This window comes from Dermacentor albipictus, chromosome 9, assembly GCF_038994185.2.
Source record: "Dermacentor albipictus isolate Rhodes 1998 colony chromosome 9, USDA_Dalb.pri_finalv2, whole genome shotgun sequence".
Taxonomy (NCBI): domain Eukaryota; kingdom Metazoa; phylum Arthropoda; class Arachnida; order Ixodida; family Ixodidae; genus Dermacentor; species Dermacentor albipictus.
The window spans coordinates 21,323,159-21,341,961 of NC_091829.1; the positions used below are offsets into that span (position 1 = coordinate 21,323,159).

General features: G+C 48.3%; 1 protein-coding gene and 1 long non-coding RNA gene across 8 annotated transcripts in view; one reads left to right on the forward strand and one right to left on the reverse strand.

Annotated features, from left to right (window-relative positions):
* Positions 1–8,342, reverse strand: part of LOC135921816 (microtubule-associated serine/threonine-protein kinase 2-like) — a 33,392-nt gene extending 25,050 nt beyond the window's left edge. For 3 of the 7 annotated variants that reach the window (XM_065456157.2, XM_065456153.2, XM_065456160.1), the window contains exons 1-4: positions 8,093–8,341; positions 6,157–6,209; positions 4,370–4,573; positions 1,233–1,394 (exon numbers count right to left, since the gene is read on the reverse strand). In XM_065456157.2, coding sequence (XP_065312229.1) covers positions 1,233–1,394; positions 4,370–4,573; positions 6,157–6,209; positions 8,093–8,117 — 444 coding nt within the window. In that variant the 5' untranslated portion in view covers positions 8,118–8,341. Of the gene's footprint in view, positions 1–1,232; positions 1,395–4,369; positions 4,574–6,108; positions 6,210–8,092 lie in introns of those variants that run through there. The other 4 variants (XM_065456158.2, XM_065456156.1, XM_065456155.2 and 1 more) reach the window with 3 other exon arrangements.
* The window catches only part of LOC135921817 (uncharacterized), a 45,322-nt gene extending 30,662 nt beyond the window's left edge, over positions 1–14,660 (forward strand). Inside the window, exon 4 of the long non-coding RNA XR_010570635.2 lies at positions 10,856–14,660. This is a non-coding gene — a long non-coding RNA (uncharacterized lncRNA). The remainder of the gene's footprint in view (positions 1–10,855) is intronic.
* The last annotated feature ends 4,143 nt before the right edge of the window (positions 14,661–18,803 follow it).

Consider the following 18,803-nt stretch of genomic DNA (forward strand, 5'->3'; position numbering starts at 1 on the left):
TGTCCCTGTACCTTTTCTTGGTGGAAACGATCCTATAGCTGCAAACACCCTAAGGGGCGCTGTGTAAATGCACTTCCCCTGAGCCTCTTTTGCAGCCATCTCCGCACCTTTCCGGATGTTAAAGACACCGCAATGTAAACTACCCGAATGGAGTTGTCCAGCTCTTCTGCTAAGTGTCACATCATCAGGGGCGTCAGGTGTGCAAGACACTTTCTGCTAAGCGGATTGCTCCGTCGCACTCAAATTTCAAAGTGGTAGAATTTTGAAGCGAGTATCGTTCAATATCACGTTCTTCTGGCATTATTTACCAGTCTTGTCCCTAATAAATCCGAACTGGGTGTTGTCTACGGCGATGCCACTCAAAAAATGTTTGATTCCGTTGCAACTACAGTGTGCCTCAATGCATTCTGTAGAGGGGAACACATTAAGGTACCCCAGCTGCAACAGAACGGTGGCGGAATCTGTTCCTGCTGCGGCGAAAACACGGTGAACACCGTAGCCGTTGCACACAGCTACACTGTTCCGTTGCAGCGGAATCGCCACAGGCGACAGCCAGTTTGGATTTATTGTGGACAAAACCGTTTTATACAATGCTAGAAAACGTGGAATTGAAACCAAGCTCACTACCACATGCTACCTTTAGGCCGAAATTAAGCGGGAATTCGCCAGCTCTTTCTTTAGATGGTAGAGTGGTACGCATGCATCTGGCACTCTCGTGTACTCAAAACACACGCGGGTCTCCTATGCCGGCAGGTGTGCACGTTGCCTGATATAATAGACTCGAGTGGGAACTATCTAGGCGGAGCTTTGCGACTTCCCTAACCCGAACCTCTGTTCAAGATTCGAGGTTTATTTATTACGTTTTCCTTATGCGAAATACGTACGCAGTATACAAGACAGATTAAACCCATAGCCGGAGGGTATTACAGGGTCTGAAGTTAAGCATGCAAGGTAGTAATACAAACAAAAGACGTACAAGTTTTCTCGCAGAGGTTACACACATAGATGCGACGATGCCTATATCGCCACAAATGATTTTTTTCTTCTTCCTTATTTGCACCTTTCTTGGTGTCAAATGTCCCTCTCCAGCGTAAACGCTGTGAAAATAGCTGTCCAACTGCTCTGTTCACCATTCTTGGTGTGAAACTCCCCACAGCTGCGTAAAGTCGAGGGAGTGTCAAGTCCCTATAGGGAGGAGAACTCCCTTTGGTGCCGAGGAGGCGCGCGTGTACCTTCTCCATGCGGCCCATTAGGGAGTCGGCGATGGCGACCCAGTCGGTGACGGGCACGTCGCACATGCGTTCCAGCGAGCCGGCCAGCTCGCCCACGATGATGATCAGCTTGCGCATGTTTTCTCCCTGAGTCCGGGCCACGTCAGGGTCACGCTTGATGCACTGCGAATGTTCGCCCTTCAGCACGAGCCGTCAATTAACGACGAAGATTCCATTTACGCGCTCTGCGTTTCACACAAACCGCGTGTTTGCAAATAGGCAAGTGCAGCGCAGATAGAGTGCAAAACTTCGTCGACACACTTGCAAAGTTTTCCGCGTGTATGTCGTGAACAATAAAAAAAAAAATCGAGCCCTCCGGATTCTTTTGTTCTCGCTCATTGCATTTCGAAGGCCTCGACTTCGGCAGCATTGATAAGCCGTGAGTTTGTGCACGAGGCTTTATTGGTTGGCTGCCTGCTCCTAAGTTCAACGCACTATGTGACGCCTGTGTTTAAAAGGATATTTCACATCAGCAGGCTGTGGTCGCCAGGTGCGCTGGCTTACACTCCCAAGGACAAGAACATATACCGGAGCGATTATTCTCAGCAAGGTGAGGCATGTGAATGCTGCAGCAAAAAGATCCGGGGACCACTCAGCATATCCCGATGAAATGCGACGGTATTCACCCAGTGAGACCCGTAGGCAACGTACACCTTCCAGAAGCGTCTGCATTTAACGTGGACGGAAGGGCATCAACCGGTCAGCAATCTAGATAAGCAAGAGACGTTTAGAGTATCGGTGGAGAAAAAAAAGGCAGGGAAGAGATTCATACGACCACACATTACTGGCATAGGTAGTGAGTGGTGCAAGGTAAGTAGAGAAGTTTTAAGGAAGAGGAAAATAAGAAGACGTATACAAGAATGCTAGAATGGAAAGCGTGTGTAGCGTACCTGATTAACTCGAGCAGGCTAGGTGACTATTTGTCACCGCCCCGTTCCGATGGCGAGGCCAATAAATCATCATCATCACCATTGTTGATCGTCTGTACGCGTCACGCAAATACCAAATGAACTGGATGTTAGGATGGGTGCCGCGGTAGCTTAATTGGTAGAGTGCCGCACGTGTAATGCGGCAGATGTGCATGGTTGCGGCTCCTCGCTACGGCAAGCTATCTTTTCGTCCACTTTCATTTTCCCTTTCCATGCTTGCTTCTACCATTTCAACGAAACGTAGCAATTTCCCCTATGCTTGTTTGCTTGAGTGTAACTATAACAAAGAAACCGAGCCCTTCGGATTCCCCGATCTTTCTCGCTAAATGTTTGCAAAGTATAATCTTTGTAAAAATGACCACGTCTAATAATCTTGCCTGCCGGGATGAATTGCGTCAGTGTATGGATGGATGGATGGATGGATGGACGGACGGACGGATGGATGGATGGATGGATGGATGGATGGATGGATGGATGGATGGATGGATGGATGGATGGATGGAGTGGAGTGGAGTGGAGTTCGTAAAAAAATTATTTGCAACGGCGATTCTACGCGCCGTCGTGCTGTCCCGCTGGCGGAGCATGCGCGGCTGACGCTTGGACGGTTAGAGGATCTCCAGAGACCAATGATGTTTCCGTAGCTTTCGTTCTCAGTGTGTACGCAATCATCGGTGCAGAACGGGCAGCAGACGTCAAGCTAAGGTCATCCACTATCTCCCACTGGGCGCTAACGGCTTCCCGCAGGTCTCGTCTCGTGCATGCAGCACCATCTAGGTGCCACGCTCGCAACGCCACCTGGCGACACCCCTCGTCACGTTAGCGTCGTGAGACGCCTGGTAGCTTCCTGGGCGCTGTTTCTTCTGCTCAGAAGGAGTTGCCTTATACGTGCTGCGTCGAGCCAAAATGTCGCGCCCGTGTATATGTTTAAGGACACCGTCCGCGTAGTACAAGCGCTACGCTATGCCCAGCCATCGCTGTCGAAATTGCGAATTTCTCAAGCGAAGCTTGCTTTGCGAATCCTCCCGGGTTTTCCTCGCCAACGCCGCTGGGTTCTCGCTGGGTGCTCGTGCCGTCTTGCCGAGTAGCTCGCATTTAAAAATAAATCCAGTCACGTGGCCGGTGGTGTGATCGAGCGTCGGCGCCCCGGCAGAGCAGCCCGATGCTCCAACCATTCAAGCCACATTCGCACGTGTACTTATACCGTGCCAACTCTGATCGCCGCATGTGTCACGTTGCGGAGCACGTGCACGAGTGAATGCGTGAGGCGCGCATTCGAGCAGATGCGCGAAAGGGCTGCGCTTCGAGAGAAAGAGAGAGAGAGATAAATTGTGAAAATAAAAGAGGTGCTATTGGAGAGTTTCAGATTAGGGGACGCATGCGGCTTGCGCCCTCTAATCTGAAACTGTCTATTTTCTGCAACCATTTAGGGAGTTCAGTCTTTGGCTCCTTTAAAAAATCCTGTCGTCCATAATTACCAACAAAAAGTAAACTAGGCCCGCACGAACGCCATCCATGCAGTCACTGCAAGTTGGTGTTGGACAGGCGGCGGCGCCCCTGCCATATCTCTCTCTCTCTTTCTCTCTCTTGCTTGTTAAGCTTCCTCTTGCGATAAGAGTGGCGTTACCTTTTTTTTTGGAAGTGTAATTTAGTCACAGTTCTATTCAGGCTAGTTGGTCGTCGTCCCTTGTCAGATGCTCTGCGATTTGCCTATTATACGACCTTTCAAACCTGGACCGCACTGTAAAACCAATATAAATTAAAACGCTAACGAAGAAAATAACTTGTCAGATAACCCTGACACGCGTAATTTCATGGAAATGCGAAAGGTAATCCGCCCATAGCCGCTTGCTATAAGCTTGGATATAGTCCCAAATTTACATCTTAAGGTGAATTATTTGAACGTTACAAATAGAGATGAATCTGAGAACGTGCAGCGCTATCGAGTCGCTTTTCGACTCGTGAATTGGCGATTTCGAATCCTGAACCGCGGCTGTTGAACTATCGCCATTTGTCGGGCGCATTGGTAAACAGACTTGGAAAGCATACCGCCAGCGAACGAGGATAGAAAGGGAGACGCACTGTGGTGTCGTCTCCCTTCTGTCCTTGTTCGCTGGCGCCAAATGTGCCTTCCGAGTCTGTTCAACTATATACGCGGCCGCGGCGCTTCACCAGGGTGTGCAGGCCGATGAGGTTCTCGGCCATGCTGCGGATGTCCTGGAACGTGACGACCTGCTTGTTGATCTTCAGCAGGCACTCCTGGGCGTGGAGCACAAGCTCCTCCTCGCAGAAGTGCGTCAGCGGGTCTCGCAGCAGGGACACCTTGCTCTCGCGCTTGATGAAGACCTCCAGCAGGGTGGTGCACGTCTTCGGTATCTGCGCGAGTGAGATTGAAAGAGAGAGAGAGAGGGTGCTGCACGTCTTCGGTATCAGCGAGAGAGAGAGAGGTAGAGGGCGAGAGGGGGGTGCACGTCTTCGGTATCTGCGAGAGCAAGAGTGAGAGGGTGGTGCACGTCTCATTTATCAGCGAGAGAGAGAGAGGTAGAAAAAGAGAGAGTGGTGCACGTCCTCGGTATCTGCAAGAGCGAGAGAGAGGTAGAAAGAGAGAGGGCGGTGCACGTCTTCGGTATCTGCGAGGGCGAGAGATTGAAAGAGAGAGAGGGTGGTGCACGTCATCGGTATCAGCGAGAGAGAGAGGTAGGAAAAGAGAGAGAGGGTGGTGTGCGTCTTCAGTATCTGCGAAAGTGAGAGAGAGCGAGAGGGCGGTGCACGTCTTCGGTATCTGCGAGAGTGAGAGGGTGGTGCACGTCTGTGGTATCAGCGAGAGAGAAAGGTAGAAAAAGAGAGAGTGGTGCACGTCTTCGGCATCTGCAAGAGCGAGAGAGAGGTAGAAAGAGAGAGAGAAAGAGAGGGCGGTGCACGTCTTCAGTATCTGCGAGACAGAGAGAGACAGGCAGTGCCGTGTCCGTTTAGAGACCACCACAATCGCGCGTATACACGGCGTATACTGTGCTGTATGAGTTTACTCCTAAGGCCTTAGTACATACAGATTCAATGCCGCCTACAATCACTGTTCTTAGAGTGTAACATGCACATGGCGTTTTTTTGAGCGCATCTAGTCGCACCGACTCCTTCGCTGTAAGAATGTTCGTGACGGGGATGCAGACACACTCTTAGGCAAAGTTACACCCTTTGGCTTGCCCCTTCTGCCACACAAAAATAATCGTTATCTGCCTTGATGCGTTCCCTTTCTTTAACGCTGCGAGCCCGGTACTTTTCAGTAACGAACGGCACGCGCGTTATCAGCATAAAACAGTTTACACTCTTAAAACTGTTGCACCCTTTGGGGTGTATATTTGTCCCACAACAATAATCGTCATCTGCCTTGCTTGCGTTTCCTTTGCTGAAAACTCGGCGCTTGCTACTTTCCTGTCGAGAATGCTGCGTCACACAGATAACGCACATGCCGTTCGTGACTGGGAAGTACCGGGTTCGCAGCTTTAAAGAAAGGAAACGCGGGCAAGACAGGTGACGATTATTGTTGTGGGACAAGATACGCCCCAAAGGGTGTAAATGTTTCTAAGAGTGTACACCTTTTGGAGTGCCCCTTCTGATAACGCGCGTGCCGTTCGTTACTGGAAAGTTCCGGGCTCGCAGTGTTAAAGAAAGGAAACGCATCAAGGCAGATAACGATTATTTTTGTGTGTCAGAAGGGGCAAGCCAAAGGGTGTAACTTTGCCTAAGAGTGCAGAAGGAACAACGCCACACCCCACTTTATTTTTAGAATTTCCCCCAGGCGCCACCCAACAGACGTGGCGGACTGTGCTGTTTACCACGCGCTGGCGCGTTCCTTTTTCTAAAGATGGCGGCATTTAACTGTCAAATGCTTGACGCGTGGCAAGCGCGCTTACAGTGAAGGCAGAGTGCGAATGGAGCTAGCGGCACTTGAGGAGGCTCACCCTCGGAAACAGCGTCGTGATCGTCTTGGCCGCCTGCTTGCCTTTTTCGACGACTGAAAGGAAGCAACGAGAGAACAACGTTACACGCTTTGCGTCCGAAAAAAAAAATGTTTGAATGTATAGTGAATCGACAAAAAAAAGTCAGCCGTTGAGTAGCATAGCCCTTATCACACTGCAGAGTGACCGGGCTGCCGGCTTACTAACTGCCAGTCAGATCACAAGTTCGCGCGCAATCAAGGCAGCGGCAGGCACGTGGGAGGGCAAGGGTGATGGCTGATAATCCCGGCACAAGAAAGTCATGTGTGGCGTTATCGCCGGTCTGCACCAATTAAAAAAAAATAAATAAAAAAAATAAAATAAATAAATAAAAAAAAAACTAATGGAGGATTCAAATCCGTACTGCCGAGACCCAAGTTACACGTCGAGGAAAATTAAAGCAACGCGTTCCCCTGTACATCTGGCCATCGAGAGTACGTTTGCACAAAGAAAAAAAAATTCTCTGCTAAACTGTGCGCACCTGAAACTTGAGTGCACTCGAGTGTACAAAGAACGCTTCCATATAGGCTACGAGTTAAGCTTCCCTTGCTTAAAAAAAAAAAAGGTTTGAAGTATATAAATTTCAGCATAACGTAAATGATTGACATTGTACAGCGCTAACGTGCCAAACAAAGCTGCAAAGTGAGCTACGACGGGACGACGTTATGCAGCGCTCCCGACAAAAATTTCGGCGCAAGCAGGACAATGACGAGAATAATGGCGCACAAAACCGGACTACCACTGTTTATGCGATTGCTCCAAGTCGGCGATAGCCTTGCTTCGTGTGCGATTATTGCTGTGTTTCTGTTTTCCTACGCTGAAGAACCTTCGTGATGAGCCGAACTATATATAGCCTATACCAAAATTCAGCTCGGGAGTAATTTGGTACAGTCCTCTAAAAGCACGGTAAGAAAGCACGAAAGCACCGTGTTTTCCGTTCTGCTCCCAGCGTAATGCGGACGCCGCTGGCGGAACTCGAACCCGAAACCTCGACCCTACTTGGCAACAGAAAGCCATATTGCAAATAAGCCAGCGCCTATGGCAACAACACTGTTTCAGCTGTAAATAGTGCCTTCTCAAGTCTGAAGCGATGCAAGGTTGAACTATTGCTGACTTCATTAAGAAGAAAGCTTTTCGTCGCATTAACGCTTCCCTTGCCGATTATACGCGAGCTACACGCGACCATATGCCATGCGAATGAAACCGACATAAGACCAGGGAGGCACCTCTGAATGCCTCACTGGCCACCATGAGGTACGCGGGTTTTCTGTGCTCACTAGGTGAGGTGCACCATTTTAACGCGACAGCGTTAAGGAGCTAGTGTCGCAGAAAAGTCGTCGGCGGCGTTGGCCGTGAGCGATAAATCCCAGCAGGCACTTCATGAATAAAAAACAACTTGCAAGATGGGCTGGGTGGGAATCGAACCAGGGTCTCCGGAGTGTGAGAAGGAGTCGCTACCACTGAGCCACGAGTTTTTTTTTCCTTTATTTTCCACTGAGCCACGAGTTCGATGCTTCAAAGCGGTACAAAAGCGCCTCTAGTGAATGCGGTGTTGCCTTAGAAACGAGCTGTTTCTAAGGCTCGGGCGTGCGTCGCTTGCTCAGGCGCACATTTCGTTGCCGCGCCGAACGCTGCGTTGCTCGACGCTCACCGCGTCCGATGCGGGGCGCGTAGTCGCTGCGCCGTAGCCCATTGTCTTACACCCCTTGGCGGGTCGACGGGAACGCTCTCGCGTTCCACTCTTGAAGGCGAAGCTTAAGCGTCCTCCAATTTTTTTTTCTTTTGACAGAAACACCGTATTTCCTTTCTTTACAACTCGTGTACGTGCACATATATATATATGGAGGTGCAGACTTGAGCCAATAGCGTCTACAAGCGCAAGGAAGAGAGATAGACTTACGCGACCTTTCGGCCGTAGCATGCATCGCCGGGATGTCCCAGAACACGTCGAGGAAACGCCGGATCTCGCTTCTGTCCTCACCGACCTCGAATAAATGTAAAAGACAAAAACAAGACGAATACAAAAAAAAAAAAGACGGAAAGCTCCAGATCGACTGCTAGTACGGAGGGGAGGCACCGGTCGGAAGGAATGTTCGGGAGCAAGCGCAGCCGCCAACGTTCGGTTTTCTTCTTCTTTCGGCGATGCCCCGTCACCGTAGAGAAAAGAAATTCTGTCGCGCTGATCGGAGAAAGACGAAGAACGAACGCGCATGACGACCGGGAACACGCGAGCACGCGGCAGGTTTACAGCCAGGCTTGTAGCCTCGTTCCCAAAGGGGAAGAATCGATGTGGTCAAATTCTAAAGACGATGATGATGATGAAAAACGTTTATTTTCTCTATTTTGCAGTGATTTTTGCGGCATCAGATGGAGTCTTCCATCTTCTCTCCAGGGTCGGTTCCCCTAGTCCAGGGCTCCGCTGAGGGTAGCTGCCCTGCGTGAACGCCTTACTAGTCCTTGTTGGACTTTCAGGATGTCGCTGGATACTCTCCCACTGTTCCGCACTCGGGTTTTTTATTATGGCTAGCCCTTCTGTTTTCTGGCAAGCCCATGTGGTATGGTATAGGGTTGGTTTGTCTCCACACCATGGGCACTTGCTCTCGTACTGCGTGGGGTAGATCTTGCTTAGCATGTTTAGGCACGGGAATGTTCCCGTTTGTAGCTGTCGCCATGCTACGGCGTCTTCTCTGTTTAGTTGTTTGTGAGGGGGAGGGTATTTTCGTCTGATGCCTCTGTAGTAGTTTAGTATCTCTGAATAGCTAAGTGGGCAGCTGCTCACTGTCGGCTGGATTCGATCTTATCGCAAGATAACGACGACTATCCTTCTTGCAAGGTGCCGGAGTGTTAAAATAAAGAAATGACGAGATGGCAGCGTCGACGGTTGCCCCCTATTGGCCCGGACATTATGCATGGTTCGGAATCTTGGCTTGACTCGCTTTCAAGTTCTCGAGCGTTTCCAACCGAATATACGTAACGTACCGAGAGGACAGGAATGCTGAAAGGAGCGATGCATTTATACTTGTGGGAGAGCTTGTAACCAGTTTCTGTCTCGGTTTTGGGGTCGTGAATTGCGAGTCTGTGTGTTATCTGAAGCATTAGCTTACACCACACACCGCCCCATAACCCCCTACTGTAATACCTTTTGGTGAATGTAGGTATCGAAATTAAGTTATCCTAACGTTCTGCGCTGTCCTAAAGAAAAAAGCTATAATTAAAAAGTTATAGAATTTTACGTGCCAAACCACGATCTCAATTTGAGGCACGACGTAACAGGATACTATGGAATAATTCTGACCAACTGGGGTTCGTCAATGCGCTCCTGAATCTGTATAGCTGCACGAGCGTTCTTGCATTTCGCCCCCGTCGAAACGCGGCTGCCGCCGCCGCCGCCGGGATTCGATCCCGCGACCTCAAAACGCTTTAAGCTTGGAGGTGGCGAACGTCTATTCCGTTTCGCAGTTCGGAATAGAATTACACGAGCTGCTTCACCACAACAGCGTACCGCCCGACTCATGGCCGATTCTCCCCACAGTGGGCTGTGCCATTTCACACAGGAGCAACCAGCCAAAAACAGCTGTTACCGTGGTGTAGATCCGTCCTAGTGTCAGCAACTGAATGTGCAGAGCTCGTGAATTCAAACGCCAGCAATTCCGAAACTGTTACAACGCGCGCTCGTTTCGTCTCCAGATTCGCCTGCATTTTTTTTTTAACAGCGGTTAAATTCAGACTCCAAAACGTACACTTGGGACGTACTACTTCGTGCCTATTGAGCTACCGAACGATTAAACCCTAAAATTCCACGTAATTACTTGTAGCAGGCATTCGTTCCTGTTCGCGTTTCAATTTGTGAGCACTGTACACCCGTGAGCGAAAGTATACGAACCACGGGGTCGCCGAAAAAAAAAAACAATTTCTTTGTGATTAACACGCACAAGCTGAAATTGACGAGTACACTGGAAATTTCACAATGCGAAGTTTGGATTGCAGTCTTCCGTTTCAAGTTCCATTCACAGGTAGATGAAAAGATAGGCTTTATCGGGCAATCCCTGCGCCGCATACTTTTGCTCACGGGTGTACCTAAGTTTCTTGCACTTGAGCTATACAACACGCTCTTCATTTTTTATTGGCGCTAATATTTCCTTCGGCATAAACTACAACACGAATGCAGTTAGTGCCTCCTGTGCGACCCGAGCTATGCAGGTGCTTTTGACTTTTACGCGAGCCACGTTTCTCAACGAGATACTTACGCTGCGTGTTTTGTGTGCGTTGTGGATCTGGTCACATGTCGCGCGCGCGCATGCTTTCATTTACCACATCCCCTTCATCTAGAATAGCATGCTGGGCCTGCTACCTTGCATGCATAAATATCCAGCCTCCATTAAAGGGCGTCTCTTTTTCAGCATCGATGTCGTTCTACGCATGTCCCCTTTGGATGTACGTCATTGGTTACCAAGATACACATATGCTCGTTAATGCATACTTAAATACACAACAACGCATAAACACACGTTTTGTATGCCGAAATGCCAATATGCATTGTGGAAAATCCTCCAAATAATTAAAAGAAAGTTAGAGCTGTTTTGAAGCTGCCTAATTACTCATATGAAGTGGTTTCTCTCGCCTCTTAAGGTCTTGCTTACGGAATGAATATTTTTTTTTCCAGTGGACCTGGCCTGCGACCCAGCGCCACCGAGTATGCCAGGAACGTCCAGCGCCGCAATTTCGATCCATGCATGACATTGGGCCCACAATCAAGCATAGTATTGGGCTATCACCATGTTGTTATAACGCGTTAATTGAAGGAAGTGTGAAAGTTCAAATAACGTAAGGCAGCGCGAGCGGTGTTCAACCTGTGGCTTTCCTTGATGAAAACATGAAGCTCCAACCAAATGCGACACGACACCATTCTACGTTATAGCATTAGTTTGAGTGACGAGAAGTTGGTTTCGCTACAACAAATACAGTCGGAGGACGAACAAAGATGTCGCCGTTGGGACACAAACCTCTGTAAATAGCGGTCGTGTAGTATCGTGTCTTACCGTGCGCTTATCGTAAAATTCACTTCGGGCGAAAGGGTGTCACTGTGCCGAGGACCTTCAGTAAGTAAGCGCTTAGTTTTCGTAAAGAAGCGCGTGACGACGGTGACGGGATGCGCTAGACGAGAGGATTTCACAGAATATATGTATTCTTTTAAAAAGTTTCATCGTTTAGTGCGCACACAGTGATTGTACAGCATTTAAGGACATACTACTACTACTACTACTACTACTACTACTACTACTACTACTACTAATAATAATAATAATAATAATAATAATAATAATGTATTGACTTGAGTACAATATAATGCAAGAATCAGGGCCTTGGGCTTGAACGGCAATGCCTTCGTACCTTAATCCTTAATCCGCCTTCATCCAGGTTGTTCTTATTTATACAAATCCACATTGATTCACTTTATGCCACCTTAATACACCTTGCTCTAATTTGTACGAATAAAGTGTGGAACTCTTATTATTCATCGCATGTCATCTGGATTGCGAGTGTTTTATTCTGTGAGAAATCTTCATTTAGTGGGTACAGTTAGTGCACGAATTTCACTACACGTCAATATTCCAAGACCTAACATAGAGAAAATCCTCTTACTGACCGTAGGTCGTCTGCACTGCGAGTGTTGTTTTCGCCGACCGCGGCCCCGATCGGCAGCTACAGTCAATGAAATTTCTTCGCTTTCGCACACGCATTAACCATGGACAAATAAGCCCAGGAAAATGCTTTGCATTTGGGTGTTCGTCCAGCAGCAAAAGAAAGAGTGCAGAAACTCCACTGCAGTTATCTAAATATCCGTAAACATACCCCCAAATTTCAGTTAGCCCGCCTCAAAGTTTCAAGTTTGCTCACCCCTAAATTTCAAGTTGGCCCACCCCTAAGTTTATGTTGGCCCACCCCCAAATTTTAAGTTAGCCCACCCCTAAATTTAAGACGGGCCACCCCTAAATTTCAAGTTGGCCCACTCCCAAATTTCAGTTTCCCCTCACTCCAAATTTCAACTGACCGTTGTGTACAGGGTGTTTCACGTAACTTGAACCAAGGATTTTAAAAAATGGTTAACCGCACCTTGGAGCGACCAACGACATATGGATTGGCGTCATGTGGCGCTCCTCTCAAAATATCTTTTTTTACGTTCAGCTTATTTAATTAACAGAGATCAATTATTCAAAACTTTGAATATTCACTTTAGGGCCAATCGTTACGTTGTGAAGGAAGTTCAGAAACAACCGATCCAATTTTCTTGTGGCGACGCGCCGATTTTTTTAGGCGCTTAAAGAAAGCCCGCGAAATGTGAAATAAAGCCACGTGACTGGTGAATTAAGGATGGCAGAAATAAGAGCGAAGTGGATTAAGTTGGACTCATGTGGTTTAAGGTAGAATAAAGTAGATTAGAATACTTTGTTTAGCGCAAAACGACAGACACAAGAAAGACGACAGGACAAGGCGCTACTCTCAACTGACATCATTTTATTGCGTCACTCCTTTATAGACCGCTCAAACTATAGGAACATGCGCAGTGAGCACCATGTGGTAGAGCCACCAACATCCGATCCCAATAGCGCACTCATGGATTCATGGATTCGCACCAACTAGCCCGCCAACGCATTGTGCTGAAAGTAGATTAGGTTTGTACATATTACAGGAATGTGGACTAGGGTGGGTTAAGGTGGATTCAAGTTGTTTAAGGTTGGTACAAATTACAATAAGGTGGATCAAAGTGCATTAAGGTTAGTACAAATTAGAGCAATGTGGATTAGGGTAGATTAAAGTGAAATAAGCTTGGTACAAATTAGAGGAAAGTGGATTGAAGTCGAGGTTTTGACGGAAGCCCGTCTGGTCGGGAGGCATCATGAAGAAGGGTAAAAAGGACAAAAACGCGCCCCCATACCGTATGTGCCCGGTGTGAGCGAGGGCTTAGCCCGCGTTCTACGCGGCTATGACGTCCAGGTAGCTCACGTACCGTCCCAAAAATTACGCCACCGGCTGGTAAACGTGAAAGACAAGCTTCCAAAGACTAAGTTTCCTGGCATCGTCTACGGGATTCCATGTGAAGACTGCGACTGCGTATATATCGGCGAGACAGGAAATTTCGAACAGCGCTTGAAGCAGCATATCAACGATGTAAAAAAGAAAAAAAGTCGCTGTGTTCGACACTCTGTTTAGGCGTGTCGCGTTGTTGAATTGTGGTGGCATCCGCCGTTTGTTAGCGGTAAATTCATGCGTTTGCGCCGCTAAGCTCTACGACGCGTGCTCAATTCCCAGCCACGGCGGCCGCATTTCGATAATGGCAAAATGCAAGAACACCCTCGTTACCGTGTGCTTTGATTTTTGTGCGTGTTGAAGAACCCCCAGGGGTTAAAATTATTCCTGAGACTCCCCATTACAGCGGGCCTCATGATTATTTCGTGGTTCTGGCATGGTTTTGGCACTTAGAACCCCCGAATTTATTTGAATGCACTGTGCCTTCCCTCGCGATCGGCATGGACGAGCTCAAGATAATTATTTCCCTTTTCCAAACGCTGCAACTTAAATTACTAGTTGTGCAGGTAACGAAAGGGGCCGCGCGCTACTTTTGTGTGGTAGCAGACCGTATTTAATACAAGCCGCGGTCGTCGCGTGCGTTGGGAAGCGGCAGATCGGAAAGCAGCCGCTCGAGACGTGCGCGTTATGTTTGTTGTTTGCCCATGCTTTCTAAGTATCTAAGCGTGCAAGTATCATAACTTGTAGTGGTACCACTCTTGCAGTATAATATATGCACACAATCATAGGAACATTACCTTTGCAAACATATTATTGGGAGTAATTTAATCCCCACAACAAATAGGCACACGTACTGTTTCATTTATATGCGATGCAGATGGAAGCGACGCCAAACAGACCAATGGCAATAACAACAGTCTTCTCAGCAGTCAGCACCACCGGGACATGTGCTTTCGTACTGCAGCGACACAGCTCTTGAGCAGCAGCAAGACACGTGTGAAACAGACTCCAGAACATGCCTTTGTGAAGTGACGGAACCGTCAAGAAGCAGCCCAATGGATCTGCAGTCATCGAGTAGTATGACAACAGAAGTTCCTGCTGCCAGTGTGACTTATGTTGTAATTGAAATAAAAGTGGCTAAATTTCTGAACATGGTGCGTACCTCTAACTCGACGTCATATACGATCTTGTCGGACACCTGTGACACGCACTTGGCTTTCACTCTCACATCACCGTCCACAATTTGTTCAACGCCGTACACGTTCGGAAGCAGACGCTCTCCTATCGTGAGGTTGCCGCCACGAAAAAAAAGCCGTCGGCGTCGGCAACCTTCTTGAAACCGCACGGCAATCTTTGCATTGCTGTTGCGCGAGCAGGCGATCTGCCGCCGTCGAAAACGGAGCGCCGTGAGAACGAGCAGCGAAGAAAAGCGCGGACGGCACAACGTAAACAAAGCGGAGACTACGCCACGACGCGACCGCGCTGCTTGGAGTTTCCACATTGGGGGAGGCGCAGTAGCGCCGCCTGGCCATGATTTTCTCGTCTATCGCACGGCCTTGATTTCATTGTGAACAAGGCTCCCGTCAGGGGAGCCGAAACGTCTTTTCTTGTATTCATTCAGTGGTCGGTGTCCTTCTTTTTACCCTTCAGGAAAGTGGATTATAAGGTGGTCCGAAGCATGTGTCAGATTTGGCAGCTAATAGTCTGTAAAAATGGTAACAAAAGCTTCTGTTTAATGCGTTAGCATTCTTACGGTGCTTCACGTACTTTCCGGGGGTTAAGTGTGTATATGTGTTTGTATGTATCTAACCGTTTTCCTGCCAACCTGGGTCATTGTGTATTCCATGGTTGAATGGTTAGAGCATCGGACTGCTGTTGTTGTTGTTGCTGTTGTTGTTGTTGTTGTTGTTGTTGTTGTAGCCTGTGATGCGTGTGGCTCCTACCCACGATGGGGGATTGGCCAAGAAATGGGTGGATTATTCGAAATTATTGTGGAGCATAAATTTCCTAATAGCTATTGAAATAGCATTGAATAGCGCAGAGTTACCTGTTAAATAAAATCGTAAAGGTCATATGGAATGAGTAATAATTAATTTAAAAGTAAAACCAAAAAGAAAGGAATTTAGCAGGGCATTCGTTTAGATTCCGTAAGAAATGTTCGGACAGCGAAGCATGCATCCCAAAGTGGACGCTCCGAACGAAAGAATTGTAGGTTCTGTCAAGTCCAGGCCAAGTCTTCGAAACGGTATTTCCAAACACTTTTTTCTAACCACAGTAAAGCGGCGACAAGATGTGCTGAGGGAACAGGACTCGAACAGGGTTTGTGCTCTTCTTCAACGAACCCCTTTGATGCCAAATTAGTAGAGCGACAGGGTTATGCATTTAGTCATATATGCATCCTGCCAGATTAACCTGACATTGTTATCAATCATTTTCTGTGAAAAAAGCAAACCCCAATTTTTTTTTATATCACGTTGGCTTAGCCGACTTCCTGTTCAAATGTGCCGCCAAATTCGAAACTCCGGAAATACCATCTCCACTGGCGCACGACGCGCTTGATCACGTGAGCCGGTCAGCGGCGTGAAAAGTTGCAGAGAGACAACTATGGTCAACGCCTCCTCTAGAAAGATGCCTGCGGCGTCGCTCGCTTACCCATTGTAGCCGTCGCGCCTTGAGTTGCGGTCGGTTGTCAAGAGATGGCGCTACCTACAGCCCTATCTCCGCCAAGGGGGGTGGGGCGGTGTGGTGTCGCGGCGCGCGGCTGCTTGGAAAGCGCGGCGACACAGGGAGACATCGCAACACATCTGTTCACTTGTAGTTGAATAAACTGGTTGTGCTCTGGCGACTTTCGACGAAATTGTAGTTTCTTGCAGTTATGGTAATTAGTTCACTAAGTCTAAGTAGCGTTCACGAGTAACGTAACAAGAAGCCCGAAGCAGTTTGTTTTACACGTACACGCTCTCATCCTTGCATGTCACTTCGCGCAGCATTACTAGTAGCGCGTAATTCTGCTGAAAATTGTGGTGTACTCAAAGCAGGTTCAACGACAACATGAAAGCTATTCACTTGAACTTGGTGTGTGCGTAATGAAGGGTCCATCTTCTTTCTGGGGTTTTACGTGCCAAAACCAGTTCTGATTATGAGGCACGCCGTAGCTAGTGGAGGGCTCCGGATTAGTTTTGACCACCTAGGGTTCTTTAACGTGCACTACAACGCAAGCACACGTGCCTTTTTACATATCGTCTCCATTGAAATGAGGCCGCCGCGGTCACATTCCCTTAATTACAGTTTAAGCACCTTGCGGGACAGAGGTTTGCGGTCAAGGAACTTAACAACCGCATTGCTGTCGCTAGCGCTGACGGCATAGTTGGTGAACAGCGGCTTCATAAACTTCTTAGTGATGAGCTGCAGGAGAACCTTGCGATGGTCGCTGTCTGTGTTGCCACAGCTGAGAACATTAAGTTCCATGAGCGCTGCGACACTTCTCTCAACGCAAACCTCCAAGGGCTGTGTGAAATGTTTTCTGTGGGGAAGCACGTGGTCTACAAGCTTCCGAAGACCAATCAACAGTTTTGCGAGTTCTTGGCTCGGGTAGAAGAGCCCGCCCCGATCTTGGTGGGCAATGAGGCCAAGGAGAGGTGTGTTGCCTTTCTGACTCTGCAATAGGGCGATGCAGTTCGAGCAGACAATGCTTTCACTTGCAGCTCTCACTATGAAGCCTCCAACCATGGCGACGCTGGCTTCGTCCGGACCTGTTATGCATGGTGTCAACGTTGTGAGGTGGTTCTTTAAGTCGTTCACTGCCTGGTCGAGAAACTTGTTACCGGTGGCAGGCGTGGTGGGGCTGTGTTGAATGGGAAGCAGCTGCCTTGCGACGAATGATGTCGAGCTCTGAACGTTGCTCTGGTCGGAGGCAGCAACGATGCCTGTCTTTAGCATTTTTTCCAGCCCGCATATCGCGCTCTTCACGTCAAGTATATCATTGCTACCGCAACTTCGGCGCAGAAAGCCAAACATGGATTCTATCGGGTCACTCGACATTTTGCGTGTGAGCACAAACCGGAACTTCTTCACAGTCAGCAAGTGACGAATGCACTGCAGATTTGATGTGGTCGCAAAGACAAGAGCGTGGTATGTTTCCTTGCTTAAAAAGCTGCCAGCTGCACTTTCCTTCCTGAGGTCTTCGATGCAAGCAAGAAAAACAATCTCGAGCCACTCTAATCTAGGATCATCAGCATCCGTAAACTGGCGGTCGTCGGCGTTGTTGCAATGGATGTGTTGTTGGCAGTTGCTGATGTCCATTACTGTAAACCACCTCTGTATCATTTGCATGAATTCAATTGTGGGTCCTGCTGAAGCGAAGTCTAGATCACATGTGTGGCCGGCCTGATCTTTGAGGTAGCAAAGTGCGGCAGTTACGGGAACTGAAAACAACTGAACCGCTGACCTGACGTTCATTTTTTCGATGTTTGTTGGATACAGGTGTTTTCTGGTCGGGAACCTTACTGGCCTCACTGTCGAGTTTTTCTGCATTTTATACAGACTTTTCACATACCTTGATGTGATCTGCTTTTCTTTACCGAAGTCCTTCGCCAGAAACTGTGACCTCACATTTTTGATGATATGGCTTTGGTCGAAAGAAAGAAAAATCTCCTTAGAGGGATCGGCAGGGTGCGAAGCCTGTATGCTCGCCTTGCCTCCGCACAGAATATCCATCGCTGTCACATTCACCTTGTGGTTGTCGGTCACCAGCCGGACGATGTCGAACCCTATATCGGTCGTCTTCTTGAGCACGTGGCGTACAACTACTGCCAGCTGTTCTCCCGTGCAGCCTTTGGTAAAAAAATACCCTACAGGTATCTTAAACCTCGCGTGCAGACCGCACAGTAAAAAGCACAAAAGAGAGTTGGCTAGGACTTCGTCTTCTGAGCTGGGAACAATATCTTGGAGTTCAGGGCCCATGTCAACATCACCTACAAATGCATCTCTTTGCTTGTTGTAAATCAGCTTCTCCCGAATCCTCATCTCGTCTACCACGAGACCGCACACCTTGGACTGAGGTGTTTGCAGATTTTGAAGTTCTGCTTCCAGGCGGCAACGTACCAGGTCGTTAAACCCGACTTCTCCGGCGACTGTTCCAATATATTTCTGTAGAGTGCTTCGACATGGTAGTCGGAGGAGCCCCTCAGATCTGATGTGCTCGTAGGCCTTTGTCGACAGGTGTCGAATAACGATGCAATGTCTGATGGTGATTTCAGACCACTGTGGTTTCTTCGTCTTGTAATTCTTAACTTGGTCTCGAAGCAGCACTGCTTTCGCACTTCCGTCTTCTGCATCGGCCGCATCTTCTAAAAATGCACTCACTAAGCAGCTTTCCTTAAGCTTCTGCAGCTCTTGCTTGTACATGTCCACTGTTCTGCTTAGTCTATCAATTTTCACTCTCAGGGCGCGTTCTTTTTGTCGCCATCGCTTTCGCTGGACGGAAAAAGTTGAAGAATGCAGTGTTGGCGTTGTCTGTGTGGCGAATGACCGTTTAACATTGGCTTTGGTCTTTCGTTTCTTGTTCCTCAAAGCTGTGGCAA